The sequence below is a fragment of the Peromyscus californicus genome, unplaced genomic scaffold (genome assembly GCF_007827085.1).
Source record: "Peromyscus californicus insignis strain IS unplaced genomic scaffold, ASM782708v3 Scaffold_13__1_contigs__length_99412109, whole genome shotgun sequence".
NCBI classification, from domain to species: domain Eukaryota; kingdom Metazoa; phylum Chordata; class Mammalia; order Rodentia; family Cricetidae; genus Peromyscus; species Peromyscus californicus.
In genome coordinates, this window is record NW_026294424.1 from 39,890,611 (window position 1) to 39,912,255 (window position 21,645).

The 21,645-nt window shown below is 43.2% G+C and overlaps 1 protein-coding gene across 12 annotated transcripts in view; it reads right to left on the reverse strand.

Moving 5' to 3' along the window:
- The window catches only part of Ldb2 (LIM domain binding 2), a 351,760-nt gene that overhangs the window by 206,528 nt on the left and 123,587 nt on the right, over positions 1-21,645 (reverse strand). For all 12 annotated transcript variants that reach the window (XM_052734872.1, XM_052734870.1, XM_052734871.1 and 9 more), the window contains exon 2: positions 6,719-6,821. In XM_052734872.1, the coding sequence (XP_052590832.1) occupies positions 6,719-6,821 (103 nt within the window). The remainder of the gene's footprint in view (positions 1-6,718; positions 6,822-21,645) is intronic.

Below are 21,645 nucleotides of genomic sequence, written 5' to 3' on the forward strand. Positions count from 1 at the left end.
TAATTCCTTCCAGAAGATGTCCACCATTCTCAAACAGCAGAAACTCAGGGTTATGAATGAATGAATTAATGAGTGAATGAATGAATGAACAAACAAACCAATGAACTAGTAAAGTAACAAATGAACATTGAATGGAAACCTTCTTTGATCCTAACTTAATTTGCTTCAAATCTATCAACACTTAATGAACTCTGCAGTTGAAAAGGATAACTCAGTAAAATCACATTAGAGACCAGAGAACCAAAAACCACTTAATGTAACTCAAACTGTCTAGTGGCACTGAGACAATGACATCTGTGTCATTCTGCAATGGAGATGCCACAGATACAGACAGGGATGCATTCCTGTCATTAACCATCAAGGGCAGCTCTGAGGAAGTGAGTTCTTTCTTCAAAGAGGAAGTTTTAAATGCAATCAAAGGCAATTTCCTCTCATTGGCTCCCTGGGAAAGGAGATGCAGAACTACAAGTTCCCAACCAGGTTACTGGCATTCACTTTTGTTTTGTTGTTGTTGTTGTTGTTTGTTTGTTTGTTTTGTGTTTTTTGTTGTTGTTGTTTTTAACCAGCATTTTATTCTCTCAAAATGGGACCTGGATATCATAACTCCTGATGGGCAGGTGTCATAACTGTAGTAGTTTGGGGGTTGCTTGTCTTAGATCTTAATCTTCCATTACTTTTTTTTCCCTCTCAATTGGCTACCAAATGCCTTAAACTAACTAAAGCCAGACATCTTTCTGCTCTGTGCCAAGTGGTGGAATGAATAGTGAAAACCTACCTTTATTTTAATTCCAAATGCCTATCATACTGTAGGATGAATGCATTCACTTATGTATCCATTCATTAACTCATGAAGTCATGTTCCCTTTTGCACCAAGGCTGGCATTGAAGTAACCACATATACATTTCATAACACTACGTGATGTGGCCATGATTAATAACTTGGTTTTGTAGATGAAAAAAAAAACTGAAGTTAAATGCATTCAATCAGATACAAAATAATTCTATGTAAATTGGGACCATGACACTGATGCTTTGGGGGAGAAAGACAAATATACAGGAAATGAAATTACTTCATTAACGACCAAATCTTCAGGACCAGCTGTTATGTCCCTCTTGAGGTGGCTCAGGACCTACAATTGCTGACCACATGAACTCTTCTAGGTTTCAGGAGAATACTGTGAAAATACTACTCATAGAAAGACACATGCACAGACTGTGGCCATGAATTGCCCTCACCCAGTATGCTGCAGTGGCTATTGCTCCAGGAAACTTCAAAGCATGGCCACATCCCTGCCACAGTAATTATTAAGGGTGGTGTCCAAATAACTTGTGCATGTTATCAAGGAGGGATTTTCTCAGAAATATACTTTTAATCATATAATAGTCTATAAAAGAGAAAGGAGGGGGAGAGAGAGAGAGAGAGAGAGAGAGAGAGAGAGAGAGAGAGAGAGAGATGAAGGAAATGATTTCAGAATTCCTGTGCTACAACCACAGTACATGTAAGGGTGGGTGAAGTGAGCCAATAACAGTGAGGAGAGAGATCAAGGCTATTTGGACTGCAGAGAATTTTGATACCTTAGGGGAACATGTCTGAATATATAACACATAAAAACACACATTGCAAGGCAAGCCTGAAGAACTTAGTCAATATTGCAAAGCCATCAGAGCTTTCAGAAGAAAAACAGAGATGGGGGAGAAAATGTAAAAAAGTGTGTGGTGATTGCTTCACAGCAGGACCAGTTCACAATTCTTCTGGCTGCCTAATGAGATCTGGTGAGTATGAAGAATGAAGGTAGTTGTGGAGGTGGCATTCCTAAATTGTTTTATTTTGTTTATTTTATTTTATTTGGAAAGTAAAATGTCCTCCTAACAGCTAGAGTAGTGTTTGGTTATGACCTTGAAGGTGGATGGCCTTTCACAAATCTTCATTTTAGACCAGATTTGAAATCAAGATGGGATAACTTCTTGTACAATGGACAACTACTGGAAACCTCAGCTTAGAATTAAAATTATACAGAGTAGTTAAAGGAACAACCAAAATTTTACCCAAATTGTCCAAGGTTTTGATCTAGAGAGAGCAATAGACTCACTGGTTTTCAGTCAAATAGAAAAGGCTAAGTCTCATGAAATATTTTCACCAGCTTGAAGTGCTGCTAAGAATCTTTGATGTATCATCTCACTGAACTTTCACTTGTCCATGGAAGTTACCGATGTTTCTCAAATGGCTTATTCCAAACCATGCAGCTGGGTTGAGTTCAGGGATCAACCTAAAAGTCCCCTTTCCTATGAGGAGGGCCAACAAGATGACATTTCTCATTTATTTCACCCCTCTCCAACTTTAACCAAGTTAATTAAACACTCTACTTCCAAAGGATGGAGCTGCATGTATGTTTAACCAGGCTTCCTTCTGCTTTCCTCTTCCGGTTTATGAGGCAAACACCGGAAGTGGGAGTGGCTCCACTGGGCAGCTGGATGCAGGGAGAAGCAGAAACTCTCTGTGGCTGTATTTTGCCTGGAAGTGCACAGCAGAGAGGTCTTGTGGGCTCCCACCTGCCCAGGGAGCCTCAGGACCAAGCTCTACACGCTGCACTTGGCGAGTCCCTACCAGAAGGCAGGCTTCTGGAATGCTCAAAAGGCTTGGTGAAGCCAAGGCTGTTCATAGTTGTCAATAATAATAGACGCTGGTGAGTGTGCTACAACTAACTAGTCCTAGGCTCTTTGGTTATATCACCCCATTTTGCACAACCCAGGATGGTATTATTACGTCTGCTCTTTCCCATGGGAAACAGATGTTCTATCATGTACTCCACATGGTCCTCTGGATCTCCCTCCAGAATCACTCCCCAGAAAATGTTTCCTGAATGAATTGTGAGCCATATACATATTTCCTAAGAATGTAGCTGATACTGGCTGGGTCTGCTGAGAAGGCTCCCAGCAGCATGCCACTTAGATGATTGTGACAGTCACGAGAAAACAGAGCAGACACCACAGTTCTGCTCTGTGCCTAAGAGGAGCGAAGAAAAGCAAGCTACTTTGAGCAGTGGGTGATCAAGCTAACTTACGGTATTCTCCATGTACTATACAGGGAAGGGACTAACAGCATGCCACACTGGGTTAGAGTCACAAAGCAGGCGTGAAGAGGGCTTTAAGGATATGGATCACTGACTTCCTGGGCCCTCTATCTTTAATAAAAGCATTGTAATTATTTGTGACCCTCTATCTGTTACTCAAAATTGGCATATTGGTGAAGTCATTTCTTTTCCCTTAATTATGGGGTGATGTAGGGACAGGGTGTGTGTGTGTGTGTGTGTGTGTGTGTGTGTGTGTGTGTGTGTGTGAGAGAGAGAGAGAGAGAGAGAGAGAGAGAGAGAGAGAGAGAGAGAGAGGAGAAAAAAACAGTAGACTGACCAATTGAGTTTCTAATTAGCAGACATGAGTCCTACCTACCCCCCACCCCTTCACATCTCATCCCACCCACACCTCACCTCCTCCAAGCTGTGCTTCCACCTAATCTCTCCTTACAAAATCAAAAGGATTCTTGGGGCTAGGATGGAGGATGGAGCTTAGTTGGTAAAGTGTCTGGGGCCTCAGGTTTGATCTTCAGAACCACATAAAAATAGATTTGGTAACACAGATCTGTAATCGCAGCACCCAGGAGATGGGTGCACTAACCCACAACTTCCAAGGGAGAACAAAGCCAGCCTGGGCTCTGTGTGATGATGTTGCAAAGCAAAACAAAAAAGACCCACCTCCTTTTCAGCTTGAAGAAGGAAATACCTACCTATAATCTGCTTCCCTCTGGACAATCTGCTTAATCTAAGGGCGATCCACACCTCTGAAACTGCAATCCTCTGCCAGCACTGGAGGGAGCATAGCAGCAGGCCAGGAGCCTGGGACGCAGGGTCATACAGCTCAGTTTCTACCTTTGTCCACTCTGCACCTCCCCACACTAAGTGCTGCACTCTCCTAGGCCGGTGCAGGCAATTTCCCCATGAACCACTTATGCCCAGTCACATCCCATCTGTGGCCCTGCCCACCAGGATAGAGTAAGGCTGGGGGATTGGGTAGGCTGAGCAGCAAGGTCAGGACAGAGGAGCCTTCTGGAAGGAGGGACCACTGTGTCATCCAAAGTACAATCACTTGTCAGAATTATTACACTACTGTTTTTTTTTTTCTTTTCTATTACAGTAGGTCCCAATACATCCCAGACTATTTGAAAATGACAGCAGAGCACTGACTACGGATCAAGTTCATCCAGTATTGGAAAGTCCAAAGAGCTGGGTTAAGGCTTGTTTTGCCACCCATTCCATTTGATGAACTAAACATTTCCCTAAATGTCTATTCACCTGTTCACTCACTCAAGATATTACTAAACACCGATCACAACATGTGTGTTCTTGCATCAGCCTAAGAACTCAGCATTCAGCAAAACCTCCACCCTACTGGAGTTAGCATTAGAATAGAGGTAGCGGACAAAACGTACATAAGTAAACACATATTCCAGCATTGCGGTAGCTCACAGATAGGACATTGATAACTGCAAGGGCCCTCTAATGCCACAGATGAGGATGAGAATAAGCTCTTCTAGGAAAGGCTGTAAATCACCGAGGAATATTTCTTACTGTTTAGCATAGATAATTGGGGAAAATTTCCTACAAATAATAATAAAAAAATCTATTAGGTAAGTCTTATTTTCCTATTAGAAATGCAAAGAAATCTGTTCCCTGGCAGTCATCAAGGAAAAACCTCAGCTTTGAGCCCAGGGACAGGCAGGTATCTTCCCAGCCTGGCATACTGCGCCTGCATCCAGAATGGGTTAAGGTGGCAGTGCTCGGGAGTACCACATAAACAGCGTGTCAGATGTTCTAGGCAAGTTTCATCTTCTCTGTATCCCAGTCCTGGGCTGTCAATCAGCTGTCACTGGTCCCCACATCAGCCGGGTGCGTACATCACCGGGCTGTCAGCGAGGCTGCTGATGAGACTCGGCTCCAGCCTGTCAATCATCTTTGTTTCTCTTCTCCACTCGGGAAATATTTTGGCTCAGAGAAACAAAGAGACCTGGGCCATGATGGTTTGCAGTCAAGCATTTCCTCCTGTGCATGGACATATGACTGCTCACTAGCACAGAGTCTGTCTCACCCGGGGGCGGGGAGTGTCTGGATACAGGGAAGACAGAGAGAAGAGCAGGCATCTGTTTTGTCCGTGCAGGCTTTAAAACTGTAATTCTAGTTAATTCTCCGAGCAGGCCCTTATGGGTCCTCCAACCGGCAAAGCCCGGGAACATAAAGTCATGATAACTTGAAGTTATCTGAGCTCTGCCTCAGAAAATAAACAAATGACTGAATGCATAAACAAGTCAGCTCAGAGGGTGGTGGCTGCGGGGGGTAGAAATCAGTCACCACTGACTAGGCAGCAGGGAAGGAAGAGTTGGTGCACTGCTGAGCTCATTCAGTTCCCTACACCTTCTGCAATGCTGCTCTAGGGCCTGCAGTGCCTTGGGGAACTCACAAGGGAAAGGCAGACCCACTGTGAAGTGGGAATACCAGTACTGGCACCAGATCCTTCAGACCACTGGCTGGCATACCAACCCTCTCGTTCAAAATAGCCCATAACACCCAAATCCTAAATAGATGCCACTAAAACAAGTTGCCGCAGGAGAACAAATCCTTGATGGTAGACTCTTTCCTTTGCTAACCCACAAAGTCACTACATGCATATGTTAACATGATACATTAATATACCATGCAATAGATCCAGATAGTTCTAGATTATCTAAAATATCCTTATATTAAAAACAAAGGCACATTAGTCCCTAGTAACTTTTGAACATACTCAGCCGATACCAGTGTTTTGAACCATGTTTATCAGGAGCCTATTGCCTATCAATTGTCAAGTGCTCTGAACAGACTGCTTCATGATGTGTACGTCCATCATCACCTCTGGGTTTGTGACATGGGGCTGTTTTCCCCTGTGACAGGTGCTTCCATATGAGTACTGCTGCCTCTGAAAGCATGTCTCTCTCTGATCTAAGTGGACATTAATTGCTTTTGTGTTGATGTATCTACGGCTCTTGGTCTGATAGTACAACCAGCAAATCTGATGCCTGACAAGTTGGCTGAACCTAATCAGGACAGATCAGCTGTTACCCAAGGTGCCACCGGCTGTAATTTTGGGATCTTTACCGAGTTATCACTCGCCAGAAAGACAAGGAACTATAATTCTGTCAACACTAATCCCAAACTCTATGTTCGAAGCAGCTGTGGCTTCCCCTCTGTACAAGAAAAGATAGCACTTGTCAAATAAATACCTGAGATCATAGATAAGCGTGAATTAGAGGATGGGGCTGATCCTGTGATGGTGAGGGACTTTTTTTTTTTTTTTTAAGGAAACTTTCACAAGCAGAAGCATGAACCCTCAGGGATGAAAGGAAGTCGAAGACAAGACACATGCCAAACCCTCATCCTTCTGCTGCCCACTGATTGGGCAATTTGGTGCATATGTGTTCCACCCTCGAAATCATCAGATGCCCAGACAGTCTAAGCCTCAAAAGAAAATCTCACAGTGGTGACTTGGGCTGCCTTGGTGGGAAGCAAGCTCATTGTCGGGCCAGAGAGGCATTATTATCAAGCTGTCAGTTCAAGGTATTATGCTCAAACCCCTGTGGGGTCTTACAGTCACAAAAATAAGGGAGTATTAGAAAAATAAACTTCTTCCTTACTGTATCGCTTTGGTCCGTCTTCCAAACAAAATGAAAGAGTTAATGTGGCATCATCTTCGAAAAATTCAGTGGCAAACGCATCCCACCAGAGGTTGTCACTGTCCTGCAAAGAGACAGGTAGGTCATTTATTTAACAAGCAAAGGCAAAAGCAGCAAATATGTCAAAGAGGACGAGAAAAAGGGGGTTGGGATAACCACTAAGACAGAACAACAACAACAGTACAAAAAACGGGGACTCCCTCCTTAGCATATGTGGGGGGGGTTCTGAGAGGGGGTGGGCAGTGTGTGGTCACTTTTCAAATTAATTGCTTCAAATGTGGATCAAAGGATCAAATTACAGTTCAGTAGGCAATCTAATACCAACTCAACCAACTAAAAACTAATTCTTGAGGACACATTCGGAGAGATTTCTAAAATGTACTTTGAAATGCAATGGCTGTATCTTCATTAAAGGGCAGTTATTTGATATGAATACATTCAAGATTGTGGCTTTAGTTTTTTTGTAGGTTTCTTTGTTTGTTTGTTTGTTTTCTGTCAGCTGCCTTGAGTCCATTTTTATTGATGGAAAATACATTATTACAACCAGATCAACAATTGTCATTTTTTAATGATTTGATCAAATAGGGATGTTCATAGTTTCACTTTTTATACAATGATATCATTGTAAGTAGACAGCTATTGCATCACACACACACACACACACACACACACACACACACACACACACACACACACACACCAATCCAGAAGCAACAGTCTTATGCCTGTGGATTCTCTTGAAGATTTTTTTTAAGGCAGCAACAGCTCACTTGTTATTAAAACAATTACAAAAAATGGAAAAGTTCAGGAGAATGCAGGCCTCCACGTCAGTCTGTTTGACTTTCCTTGAGTGTTTCCCTTGTTTATCTAGAAAACACTTTAGGAAGGATGTAGCTGAAGGACTTTGAGATTGCTGATCCCCAAGAGATGAAGGGGCCCACAGCAGAGGTTGAGGCAATATCCAGTTTAATGTTATTTACCCTTCAAATTCTTAAGCAAAATCTTTCTCCAGAGATTGCCTATCTACTCTGGTGCCAGACTGGAGGGAAGATGGCTCCCAGCTGCCTGTCAGATGAGTAGGGTGCAGAGGGGAATCACTACTCACTATGTCCCCCAAGGCTGGGGCCCTGGTGGAGGGGAGACATTGCAGCCTCCCTACTGACCATTAAGCTGTTCTGCTTATGACAACCTTAAGTTGTCATCACTGGAAGACCTCAGGAATGATCCTTCATTTCTTACAAGAACAATTAAGAAGCCTGGGGAGATTGATGTCGCCCTCTCCCGCAGAACGGAAGAAGCTCAGACAAATGAACTTTTCTGTCTCCTTCCTCTGGATTCCACCCAATAGTCACATTAAGGCCAATGCTTTTCTTAAGAAAACACAACAGTAAACACAAAATCACCCCCAAAACAGGGCGCAGACCCTCATTCAAACTCCCACTCTGGTCTCCTCTGTAAAATATTTTATTGATCATTTACTATGTTCGGTACCACAGAATACACATCTGAGTAAGAAATGGGTTCCATCCTAAAAGCCCGCTAGGGGAACATCAGATGAGCAATGTAAAGACAGCCTTGACCATTTCTGAGACCCCCATCATTCAAGATAGATACTGTGGAAGTTTCTAGAGCATTTAGAAAAGTCTATGAGTTTGGAAGTAGAAAAACCAGTTTGGGAAATAAACCCCATTTTGGAATGCTGAACTCACTAGTTTATCTGAATTTAAGTTGCTATAGATAGACAGACAGACAGACAGACAGATAGATAGACAGATAGAAAAATAAATAAATAAATGATAAATGATAAATATCAGCCCTTAATGGTATTCAATGCCTGCCAAATGCTATACTAACTGATTTTTCTGTGTTTTCCAATGTAATCCACAAATCTCTTATTTTTATTTTCATTTTTGCTTTCTTCTTTGGCACAAGGATTAGCTCCTTAACATCAGGAGCTTCATTTCTGTCCTGCATTCTCCAGCCCACAGAACGGCATCAGGCCCATGGTATTCTCAGTAGAAGTGATCCTGTGAATGAATGCAGCTGCTTGTACTTTTTTCTGAGCTTTGCAACTGCAGAAACTAAACCTTCAGGGGGGAATGTGACTTACTGGGTATGCCAGCCATCAAAAGGTGGGAATGGGACTTCGAATCAGAAGCCGGGATGTCTGCCTTTTCTGTACCTCTGCTCTGCTGCAGCCATCCGCCACAGCTCCTGAGCTGTATTAGTTAGGGATGGGGGGTGGCGGGGAGGATGAGGTTTTAGGAAGAGGGAGGGAGAAAGAGCAAGAACATTCCACCCCAGGCCCCCTTGGTTCTCAAGCTCCCTGCTTTTGTAGCACAGATTTACTGCCGGAATTCATGCCCAGGTTTGCTAGGTACTATGTCACTGGTGGAATTTGCTCCTGTGGACAAGGCTCTCCTAGGACAAGCCTATGTCCTAGGCTTCCTATCTATTAAAACCCAGGTGGTTTAACTGACCTGCTTCTTTGAAAATTGCAAATAACCACAACCACAAAAGTAGTCGAAATAATATCCACCTGGCAGGGTAGATGTGCGAGTGAACTAGGTTAGAGGCTGTGAAATGCCCACAGATGTGGAGTTCGGTGAGATCAAGAAAAAGCCTTCTCCCTGCTGCGGTCCACCACCACCTCTACATCATTTCTGGAGCAGGAGATGGTCTGTGCTCAAAAGAACTGCATCAAAAAATAAATTCTACAAACCAATCTGCAAATGAATCGAGCTGCTTTTCAGGTTTCGCCAGATTGTAGCCCACACACAACTTAGCCCAGCATCTAGTTAAAGACCTGAGTGGAATCTAGAAAACCACCTTTCTGCCTTGCTCATTAGTTGGATGTCCATAGACTGGATTGGGTCACCACATCCATTTTCCTACAATCTGACTCTTGGTCTCTGAGACATCAGCTGCAGAACGAACCAGTACAAGACAAAAACTAAGAAACAGTCCAGACTGACGTGAGATAGTTGGGAGAAAAAGAAGAGGCCTGAGCAAAAACTAGTTTGATAACTGTCTGTGGATAGCCTTGTGTATTCTCAGAAAAGCTTCCACGGGAGTGAGAACAAGTTGCAACAGGCATATGACCCAAGGAGAGATGTCACTTGATCCAAACTAACTACAGAACAGGTTTGTAAGGAGTAAGGCACATCAGCGGCAGCACCCTGGAACAATTGGTGTTATTACACAGCTTCAAAGAACACCCCACAAACAAAGATGGAATGTTTGAGTTCAGATTGCCAAGCACAGGCAGTGCTGGCCTTTTTAGCTGACTGAGTTAATAAAACTTCTTATTGAACCCATACTTTATCTTAACCCAACTTGGGAAAACCCCTGGACAAAGCTGTCCAGAGAGCTTCACTGTTTGCTGATTCTTTGTTTCTTGGCTGATTTTCAACAATCATAGCTCTTTGCTGTGTTTACAGCCAGCAAGATGGCCTAGTGAGTAAAGGTGCTTGCCACGCCAATCTGACAACCTACATTCAATCCTGGAACCCACAGTGGAAGGAAGGGACTGGCTCCTGACTCCTGAGAGTAGTTCTTTGGCTTCTGCATGCGTGCCAGCGTATGACCAATCCTGTTTTCACATAGGCACATCACACACACACACACACACACACACACACACACACACACACACACATACACACACACAGGCACACATGAATGCAAGTACTCGCTCACTCACACACTCACATACTCACACAATAATAATAATAACAATAATTTTTAAATTTCTGGGCTCTATTTTAAGTTAGAAAAGCATATACGTACAAAGCTTTTAGATTAACCTTTAGTTATAAGGGTATAAATATTAACAGGGAAGGAAAGGATCTTGAAGAAAAAAAATACTAACTATTGAGAGTTGGACGGTCCTGTCTCAGCTGTGCATAAAGGAAGCTGCCTGTGGAAAGCCCACACACTGAGACCCCTAGGTTAAGATCGGGACCCATAACCCAGTATTTCCAAGTGTTTTACATGCAATAAACCACCTTGTATTCATAACTGCTCTAATTGCCTCCAACAAGTGGAGCTGGCAACCTTTTGGGAATGTATGTCCTTAACCTCTATGTTACCCTATCTTGAATATATAAACCCTGTCTCTTAATGGCTTAATGACCTTCGCCAATCCACCTAACTCCTTTACATGTTTGTTGCTTTGGTAAGGGACTACTAACCCTGATAGTCTGTGAGGACTGAGAAGAAAGCTACATGTCGTGACTCTTTGATAAATTCTGTTCTGAATATTCATTATGATCTCATTTGACGCTTACTTCACTTGTAGAAAAGGAATCTGAATCCAAAAACATTAAGCTAGTCAATAAAACTAAACGACAAAACAATGGTGCAAAAGTTTATATACAGTCTATCTAATTCCAATCCACATGCTCCCTTCCCTCCAGTTTCTGCTGAAATGGTGATTTTGTTTCCACCGTAAAACAGATCACAGGAGTTGGAACTAGCAGTCAGCTGGCGTGCATTCAAGGATGCTTCTCAAGAAGTTTCTTCCTCCAGCCGTTTACAGATTAGGGTCTCCCCTGACTCCGCCACACACACGTTTTCCTGTTGCCAGTCTCTTCTCTTGCTGCCTGCTATGGCTCCTGGGATGGGGTAGCAATCTTGTAGAATAAATCTGTGTAAGGAAGAAGCTAGGCCTTTCTCAAAATGACCAATTACAGCCAGAGTGACCCCTGCTGAACCACATTAGAACCCTTTGCAGAATGTCTAAGAATCCAACCTGGTAGAAACTTGGCTCTTAGCCATCTGGTTACATCAGCAGTCACGTGTTACGGTGTCATTCTTGTAGCCTGGGATATCTGGCAAGCACCAAATCTTGATCTCCTCTTCTGCTGCCCCCCGGGCTAGGGAAGTTTGCCAATTTAGCCCCCATTGAAGTGCACAGGAAACTATTGTTGACTCAGGGCCTTGCAACTTGCTTATGCACACGCCTGACTGTTGCAGTGTGCTGCCTTAAGGACGGGCACGGGCCACTGTTACCTTTTCCATCTCTGGCCAGATTCCTTCCTAGAAATGAGCAACCAAGAGGGGAGCAAGAAACAGGAATGAACAGGAGAGGTCCTGACCCCAGCTAATGAACTTCTTCCTGGAGTGCTGGAGGAGTCTGAGGATTCTGAGTGCAGAAGCACAGGGATGGAGGCAGCGTTTGTGTCGGGGCTTTGTACCATGTTGTAACCTACCTCTCCTCTACCAGCCAGGGCCACAGACATGCAGGTTAGAAGTTTGCATTGAGGCAGAAGCTCCAAAACCTGCCTCTCACCAAACCTGCCATTCTGGAGTCACCTTTCAGGTGTGATTTCTCATAGCACAAGAACACATTGCTGACCATATTGAAATGAGGCAGGCTTTATTTACTTTAAAGACTAGAGAGCAGAGAACAAGATGATGAAGATCTGAAGCCCATTATCCTGCACTGACAACTATTCAAATGATAAACTGGATTCCTTTCTAATGAATTTAAATGATAAATAAAAATAAGTGCCCAGGGTCTCCATATCATACAGTATATTTCTCTCCTTTCCCCTAGAAGCAATTGTCTCTTAAAAATCATATGAATCTTGCAAGCCCAACTCTAATTTAAATGCATATTTGACCACAGCTATATGCAACCCTAGTGTTTCTAATGTTTTATTTAAATGCTAAAGTCCATTATTCTTCTTTAAACATGAATTTTTGTTTTCTTTTTTATTACTACATTAATTTGTTTATTTATTGTGTGCATTGTGTGAGAGAAAGGGCTCACACCTGCAATATCACATGTGTGGATGTCAGAGTACAACCTGTGGGAGTCAGTTCTCTCCTTCCACTACGTGGGTATCAGGGATCGAACTCGGGTCATCAGGCTTGGCAGCAGGACCTTTATCTGCTGAGCCATCGTGTTGGCCTCATAACTTTAATTGTTTTATTTGTTTGTTTAGTTTATTCTGCTCTGCTGGGGATCATGGCTGGGATTTTTTTGCATGCTGGGTCAAGTGTTCTATCACTGAGCTACATGCCCAGTCGTCAACCATCTGTTTAGAGACCCATCCACTTTATAGCCTGGGGGCTCTTCTTGTCTTGTATAAGCCACACACTAACGCATGAGATGAATGTATTAAAGTTTATTAGAACATTTTTTCCACTAATGTCTTGCCATCACGACTGGCAGTGCTGTAGTGAGAACCTTTGCCCCATCCCTGTCTGTAAGTGTGTAGGAATTTCTCAGGGACAGACACCTGAAGTGCCCTGAACTTAGGGAACATGCTGGGTTATTCTTCCGTTCTTTGATTAGGAAGACCTTGGACTTCTCGTTTGATGGATGGATGCATAGGTAGGGATGAAACAAAGAGAACCTCTGAGTGATGTGTTTCCAAGTGGGATCAATAGTGAGAGCAACATAATTACAAAGCCAAGACCCGCTCTGCCAGGAGGAGGAGCAGTTACTTCTAAGCATCCAAGAAATAACAATGGAACAGAACAGTGAGTGATAAAGTAAGTAAAGTTTGTCGGTTCTTGTCTCAAAGGAGAAGGGTGTGTCAGGAGCTCTGTTACCCAAAAGGGGGGCACTCCTTGACACTATAGTAAGAAAGAAAGCATAGGTTCTTTGTGGTCCTTTGCAGTGACCCAGAGAAAAGGAGCCCTGATGTTCCAGCACCCCAACTCACATGCATTTCCTATCCATGAACCTGTCACATGGCTTCCATTTGGGGGACCTGCCCTTTCCCAGCAAACAGGCATTTCCTGTCCATGCTGTTGTTTTGTATCTGAATATTAACAGAAAAACAAACTGGGTCCCTTTCCCTAAAAATTACAACAGCATACAGCAACTTCCAGGTAAATAAACACAAAATTGACTAGGCCTGAACACTGGCAAGGGCTCTATTGTTGACAATCCTCATATATTTTAATTAGGTAAAAATATCATCGAAGTGCCTCGATCCTAAATAATCCCCCATATGCATTTCAGCGATTAAAATTCTTATTCCTTTTGTCTCACTCACAGGTGAGCCCAAGTCCCACTGACAGCCAAGTCATACATCGGGATGGGAGACACACTCATGCCAAACAGCAGAAAAGATCCTTAATTATATTAAAAAAATCCACAGAGGCATTTCCTCCCATCCCGGATTCTCTCCCATCCCTACTCTGTCCCTCTCCACCAAAAACATGATCCTGGTACTGGGGATGCCCCCCGGCATCTTTAACTTAAGCACTGACAGGTTACGGGGGATTTTTGCCAGAGTAATTATTTTTCAATTCAACAATAATGAGAAATTACCATGGCAACCACTCGTCACGTGGTGCACATATACCCCCTCCAAAGAATGAGCCACACTTAAAGCGTCTACTCCTTAAAAATGTGTGCGTGGTTTAATTAAACTAAAACAGGTCAAAGCAGGGAGTATTGCGGAGGGGTCTGAAAGCAGGGATGTGGGCAGGGTGTTGACTGGCTTCAGTATCTTGTGATCTAGACTGTAAGAATGTCTCATGACACCCTGTCCTGTGCATCTACATTGGCAACACTATGCTAATTTGTATCTTACCTTCATTTCAGTCACTCCCATTTACACAAGTCAGCTAAACTCCTAGAATAAACCGAAAACAGAGCGAACGGGGTCACGCTTGCATTTCTCAATGTCTTTGTTGGTCTTCGCCTTATACTGAGATAGGAGACAGAAAAGTCTCCCGAAACTAACTGCCTTCTGTCTTTCCATGACCCTCGGGAGGTACTTGCAATCTGTTTTCCTGGACTGGAAGTCTTTATATTTTCCTTTTAGTTTTGGATTTATTTTTTTAGGACACTGTCTCACTCTGTGGCTGAGACTTCTGTGTAGCCCAAGCTGGCCTCAAGCTCATAGCAATCCTCTTGCCTCAGCCTCCCAAACTATTGGGATTATAGGTTAGGAGCCACCATACTACTATCTCTATCTCTATCCCGCTTTTCTCCCAATTTGGGAATTTTAAAATAAGCCATGTTTATTCAGAACAGGGTCATCACTCAACTCTGTGTTGGCCACTGTTCTGAACTCTGCCCTTAGCACAGCTTCTTAAAACCTCAGAGAAGACCTTTTTCACAAAGTCCTTACTGAGCCCATTTCACAGATGTTAGGAAACCAAGCCTTGGAAGCTCAACACTGGTGCGGGCAATTACACAGCTGTTGGTTTCAAAGAAAGGACTCAAAGGCGGGGCGGGGATGGTGGTGGAGAGTCCTGTGTCTACATTTGAACTCACAACCACTACATTGTTACATACCTTTATCTAAATATCCCCCCAAATAACCTCATTTGCTTAAACATGCAGTTAATATTAATGTGCTGCATGTGGGGAACTTCCCCATCTGGAACACACAACCCAAAGCACAGATTTTCATTGCTCCCACAGTTTGTGGGGACACAGAAAGAAAAGTAAAGAGGTTGCATCATTTTCCCTTGGTAGCTCCTAACTGCAGAAGCATGTAATAGATACTGCTGTGGGATGATCTGTATGGCAAATATGTTGCTGATTAGTCAATAAATAAAACACTGATTGGCCATTGGCTAGGCAGGAAGTGTAGGCGGGACAAGGAGGAGAATAAAGCTGGGAAGTGGAAGGCTGAGTCAGAGAGACACTGCCAGCTCCCACGATGAGAAACAGCATGTGAAGATGCCGGTAAGCCACGAGCCACGTGGCAAGGTATAGAGTTATAGAAATGGGTTAATTTAAGCTGTAAGAACAGTTAGCGAGAAGCCTGCCACGGCCATACAGTTTGTAAGCAAAATAAGTCTCTGTGTTTACTTGGTCGGGTTTGAACGGCTGTGGGACTGACAGGTAAGAGAGATTTGTCCTGACTGTGGGCCAGGCAGGAAAACTCTAGCTACAAGATACAGGCAAGAATTTTTAAACTCTTCTCCTCTTCCTCCTCCTCTTCCTTCCTTCTTTTCTTTCTTTGTTTTGTATTTATCTCTATAATATTTTAAGGGAAACAAAATCTTCCTTTTTTTTTTTCTTCTGAAATTATCAACTCTGATTTCATTTATTCTTAGCGAAACTGTATTTTATTTGCTGGTAAATGTTTGCTATCAGCTTAATAGACATCTTAAAACTGCATGTTGCCATGACAGTGAACTGTCCCTGTCACTAGAGACTCTTGGAAATTTGCTCACAATTCAAGGCTTTCCTTGGAGAAAGGGGTTGCTGTATTCTATTCAGTGCAAGTATATACTGCTGTGGGAAAGAGGTGGGGTAAAACCACAGAGAGCCCTGGCTCTGAACCATACACTTTTGCAACAAAAGACAGATCTGTGTCTTTTTCCCTGAAAATACCCGAGGAATTCATGTATTTCCTTCTCCGACTTTGGTTCACTAAATCACAATTAATTATGAATATTCCACAAACAAATATTGCATTGGATGATCAAAAACAGTGGTGTGTGTGTGTGTGTGTGTGTATATGTGTGTGTGTGTGTGTTTACTCTCCCAAAATGAGCCCTTTGCCACCAGAGTTTTCACAGTTGGAAGCAAATAATAATTTTTCCTTTCTACATTTAGATTCCTGTCAATTTCTTACCATCTTTACTTGAGTCTTGTGTCTTTTACAGACAGACAAGACACATGGCAGGTCTGTAACCAACAATAACATAATTACTTCTATTCATTACATATGGCATTCTAGTCCACATAGTGTCCCTCTTGGGTTAGTATCTTTATTATCACAATTTCATGGAGAAATTTTAATCTCCAGGATATTTAGAAACGGACCCAAACCCTAAGAAGCTTATAGACTAACAAACACCCCAATACCAGGCATGAGAAACCCCTCTGTAGCTGAAAGTTTCCTGTGTCCCACCTGGCCAGCAGTCAGGACAAATCTCTCTCACCCACCAGTCCCACAGCTGCTTGGACCCAAATAAACACATGCAGGCATTTGGAAGCTACAGAGTTGGTGAGATAAGGTTGGCTGGAGGCTTTTCCTATTTCCCTGATCTCTAAGACTTTCACCCCTATATTTGGCTCCATGTTTTTTTATTTAATAAGACCATTTAGAAATTCATCTACACCCCTTTTGAGTGGTTAGTAAGGGGAGCCCCAGAGATTCCCAAAGCAGTAGAGGTTATTGCTGGTGCCCTTGGCGACTTCTCAGAGGCTCAAGGTAAGTCCCCATTGCTGAAGACACCAGGCGTGTTCTACACAAGCTCCAGAGGAACCAAGCTGGATCTGACCTGAAAACCTCCTCATAGTACTGAAAGATGCTATGCAAACTTCCAAAGGAGGGCCGCAACCAATAGTCCTACCCAGCTGTGATGCCTGTGAACCATAATGCCATGCAGCATGGCAGGGCACAATAACCCTAAGGAGCAATAGTGGGACTCATATCTTGTCCATCACCAACAAGTCTCTAATTGGACCTAGGCACACGCAAAAGGAAGGACATTACGCCTTGTAATGGAAACTTGGCCAATTTCTGGAGGCTGGTGAGGGCATGGACCTGAGAGGACAACCTTTTCCTGTCAATCCACTAAGCCAGCCCAATAGCTACCTGCATCTAAAATATTTATCACTCTACCCACAGGTAAGCAAGGCTCTCACTCCTCAAAGAACCTTCTTGTTGCAACAGGTAGAAACCATTACAAGAAACCACAACTGGTCAAATGCAGAGAACAAGTGAGTGTGGAGTGCCCAGTCCCAATGGCTACATCTACAACACAACTCCAGCACCTAAGACTCAGGGAACATCAAGGAAGATGAGCCAAAAAAAATTGCAAGAGCCACAGGACCAGGAAATACGCTGTGGGATTGTGTCTCCTAGAAAGGACAAGATACCTCAACAATAGGGCTGCCTACACAACACCAGCACAAGGACAATGCCAATAGACTTGCTAACACAGTAGAGAGAAGTCACATGGGGCCTCATCAGTAGACAAAGAAATGCTGCCAACTGAGAAATGCTAAGAGCTAGAGAAATAGACTTCCCAAGAATAAGCCCCCTAATTGGTTATCTAATACCAACAGATCAGTCCTAAAATATGAATACAAGTAACACTAAATGGACTGGGTGTGCAAAGTGTGTATGTGTGTGTGTGTGTGTGTGTGTGTGTCTATATTTGTGTCTGTGTGTCTCTGCATGTAACAATAACAAAGAAAAATAAATGATGGGTTTGAGAGGGAGCAAGGGGGTAATAAATGGGAGGGGTTGGAAGGAGAAAGGAGGAGAGAATAAAGTATGTAATTATATTTTAATCAAGAAAAAAATAAGAAAAGAAATAGACTCAAGGTCTCTGGCCAAGTAAGTGGCAACATGGGGGACTGTCTTAGGGTTTCTGTTGCTGCAACAAAACACCATGAACATAAGTCAAGTCGGGGAGGAAAGGGTTTACTTGGCTTACACTTCTACTTTGTTCATCACTGAAGGAAATCAGGACAGGAACTCAAACAGGGCAGGATCCTGGAAGCAAGAACTGATACAGAGCTCTGGAGGGGTGCTGCTTACTGGCTTGCTTCCCATGCCTTGCTTAACCCACCTTCTTATAGAACCCAGGCCACCGGCCCAGGGATGGTACCACCCACCATGGGCTGGGCCCACCACCATTGATCATTGCCTTACAGCTGGGTCTCATGGAGGCATTTCCTTAACTGAGGCTTCTTCCTCTCTGATGACTCTAGCTTGTGTCAAGTTGTCACATGAAAGTAGCCAGTTCAGGGACTTTCTGGGCTCTTTCTGTGTAAATTCATTTTCTTATTTTATACTCAAGCATGGAGAAATGCAATTTTTTTTTTTTTTTTTTGGTTTTTCGAGGCAGGGTTTCTCTGTGTAGCTTTGTGCCTTTCCTGGAACTCGCTTTGGAGACCAGGCTGGCCTCGAACTCACAGAGATCCGCCTGGCTGTGCCTCCCGAGTGCTGGGATTAAAGGCGTGCGCCACCACCACCCGGCGAGAAATGCAATTTAACATATCAAAAATAATATACAGGAGACCCTATGTGAAGCTGTCTTGCAAATGATCCAGTGAGGTGTAATACCAGGTGCAAAGGTCTCCTGGGTGACAGTTCTAGAGTGTGGAGCACAACAGCTCAGATGGCAGCACACCCTGATGTATAAGAGGTCCTCAACTGCAGAATCCTGTGGAGAGGCAGTCACTTGTATATCTGGAGAAAAACTCGCCACAGAATCACGTGCAGCATTTTCTTCTCCAACATAAATACAAAGAACATGAGAACATTTTTGGGAAAACTTGCAAGATGCAACAGCTTTTTTATCTAGCCCACCCAAATGCATCAGAATAGTTGATCACACGACAGAAATCATGCCTCGGATCTGCACTAAATGTTAGAGAACTATGCCAGGACTGAGGCCTTAGAATGTCATTAGAAAGCCCAGATATTTTTCTTTGGGGTTGGAGAAAAAATGAGACATTTTTATGCACAAGGAAACTAAAATAGAGGAGACTCAGCACATCTTGGTGACATTCCAATGTCTCCTTTCCTTCCTGTTTGCAAGCCCTACCACTGGGCGGCCTGAATGACCTGTCTTACACACTTGACACCCAAGTCTTTCACAGTCCCCAGCTCTTCTCCAGGACTAGAGGACTGTGGTTTCAGCTGCCTGTTGGCCTTCATCTTAACTGCATCTGGACCCTGACTAGCCAAGAGCACAGCCAGACCCTCCCAACTGCAACTCGACTCTAATCTTACCCCCTCTCCTCCCACTTGTGATGCACTCCCAATCCTGGAGTTGCTTGAGTGAGCATTTTGAGATGTGTTGATTCCTTTCTTTTTCTGAGCCTAATGCCGCCAATTCATCTTCCAGTCCCATGGACCTCTTTCCAATGGATCCCTGGAAATCCCACTCTATTTATTTCAACCCTTTTCCACTCTTTCTCTGTACCTCAGTATCTCCAGCCCGGACAGTGTGGTAGTTTTCTATTTCATATCTTCACTTGCACCCCTGAGCACTCTTGTAACCTCTTTAGAGAAGCCTGAAAGATCCGACAGTCACTGACCTGGATCCCTCCCTCATTTCTTAGCCTCCCCGTGGTCCTCACTCTGCCTCGTGAGCACATGGGACACAGGCCTGGGACTTTGTCTTGTGTCTATTCTCATTTGCTTTCCCTTCACAGCTGAGAGAGTTTGTATTTTGCCACAGGCTCCTTCCTCCTGTCCCAGGCCACGTTCTACCTTCTACCAGGTGCTTTGGACCCGTTGCCACTCAGCCATTCAGTGTATGCTTTCCCGAACTTGGTGTAGCTCTCAGCTACTTGTCAATCCAATCCTAGGTTCCTTGTCTCTTCAGATCATCCAAATCGTAGAAACCAGCTCCCTACGGTACCAGCCTGTTTTCCTCCGGGGAAGTACTTCACTGATTGGCTTGTTGTTTACTGTCTTGTCTATGAGGAAACGGTTCATAAGACCCTGTTTATACTTCACTATGAAGCATAGGATGGGTGCTTACTAAATGACTGCCTGAATAAATGAATATACAAGAAATGTTATAAACAATGAACAATAAAAAAGGATAAATTCACCGAAGAGAACGCTCTAATCTCTCTTTAAACTTCCACAGGGCGTTATTTAAAGTAATGTTTGCATACGGCTTATAACACCACAAACTCATTTGTACATTGTAATGTAAGGTGAAGAAGACTGGCTGAAGAGGTAGAAAGGTAGGGTAGAATGGGGAACAAAATAGCTCGAGTGCACATGGGAAGGGGTTCTAGTGGAGTAGTGTTAGGCAGGAGGCTAAGGTGGCGAGACCCCACTGTTCAAGACAGACAGAGGCTTGGCAAGGTTCAGATCGAGGCAAATATAATATAGTACCAGGGACTTAACAGAATCTTTATTAAGTTGAAATTTTTAAATAAATACACGCCATGAATTAAAAGAATTAAAAATGTTCATGCCCTTTGACTTAGTAATTTTATTCCTGGGAATCCATCCAGAGGACATAATCCAAGAATATGTAAATGCTTTATATGCAAAATTATTCACCACTGGAGCACTCATAATAGGGGGAGAGGGAGGAACAATGTGCTTATCCTACCATGGAGGAATGATTCAAAAAACTATATGGACACCAGAAAGAAAATAGAAATCCTTAAAATATTGTTTACATGAAGCTTATAGCACCACCACAGTATTTGTACATTATAATATAAAATGAAGAAGACTGGCTGGAGAGGCAGAATGATGGGACATAATGGAGAACAAAACAGAAGAAGCAGGGCCGGGCAGTGGTAGCACACGCCTTTAATCCCAGGACTCGGGAGCCAGAGGCAGGCAGATCTCTGTGAGTTCGAGGCCAGCCTGGTCTACAGAGTGAGATCCAGGACAGGTGAAAAAAAAAAAAAAAAAAAAAAAAAACCAGCAGAAGCAGAAGCACACATGAGAAATGGATGAAAAACAGAAAGGGCATTGAGACCTGGTGAGACCCCATTGCTGAAGAGAACACTCATTTTGACTACAGGACTTGGAAAAATCAATCTTGAACTAACCAGGAATCTTTATCCCTACCTACTAGCTTTCATAGTACCAGGAAGTACTTGGAGAAAAAAGAAACCAGTAATCTTCCCCAGTGCTGGTACCTGTATGCTACAGTACTGACCTTCCTGACAAGGTTTCCCCATTGGTATAACAGTGCCGTGATGGCTATGGATTCAATCAACTGCTTTTTGCTTGACTAGGGGGTCTGTACAATGGGACAAATTTCATACCTGGGACTATAAACCTGGTCAGGATGAATTGTTTGATACATAGTATTGTGACAATTCATTTTCACATGTAAAAAATAGATTATATCTCTAGTAATTAATATATGTTATGTGTGAAATAAGCATATGAATGTATAATATAACAAATTTTAAATGACTAGTAGAAAATAGAAGAGGAAATCTACCTTTTTGACAT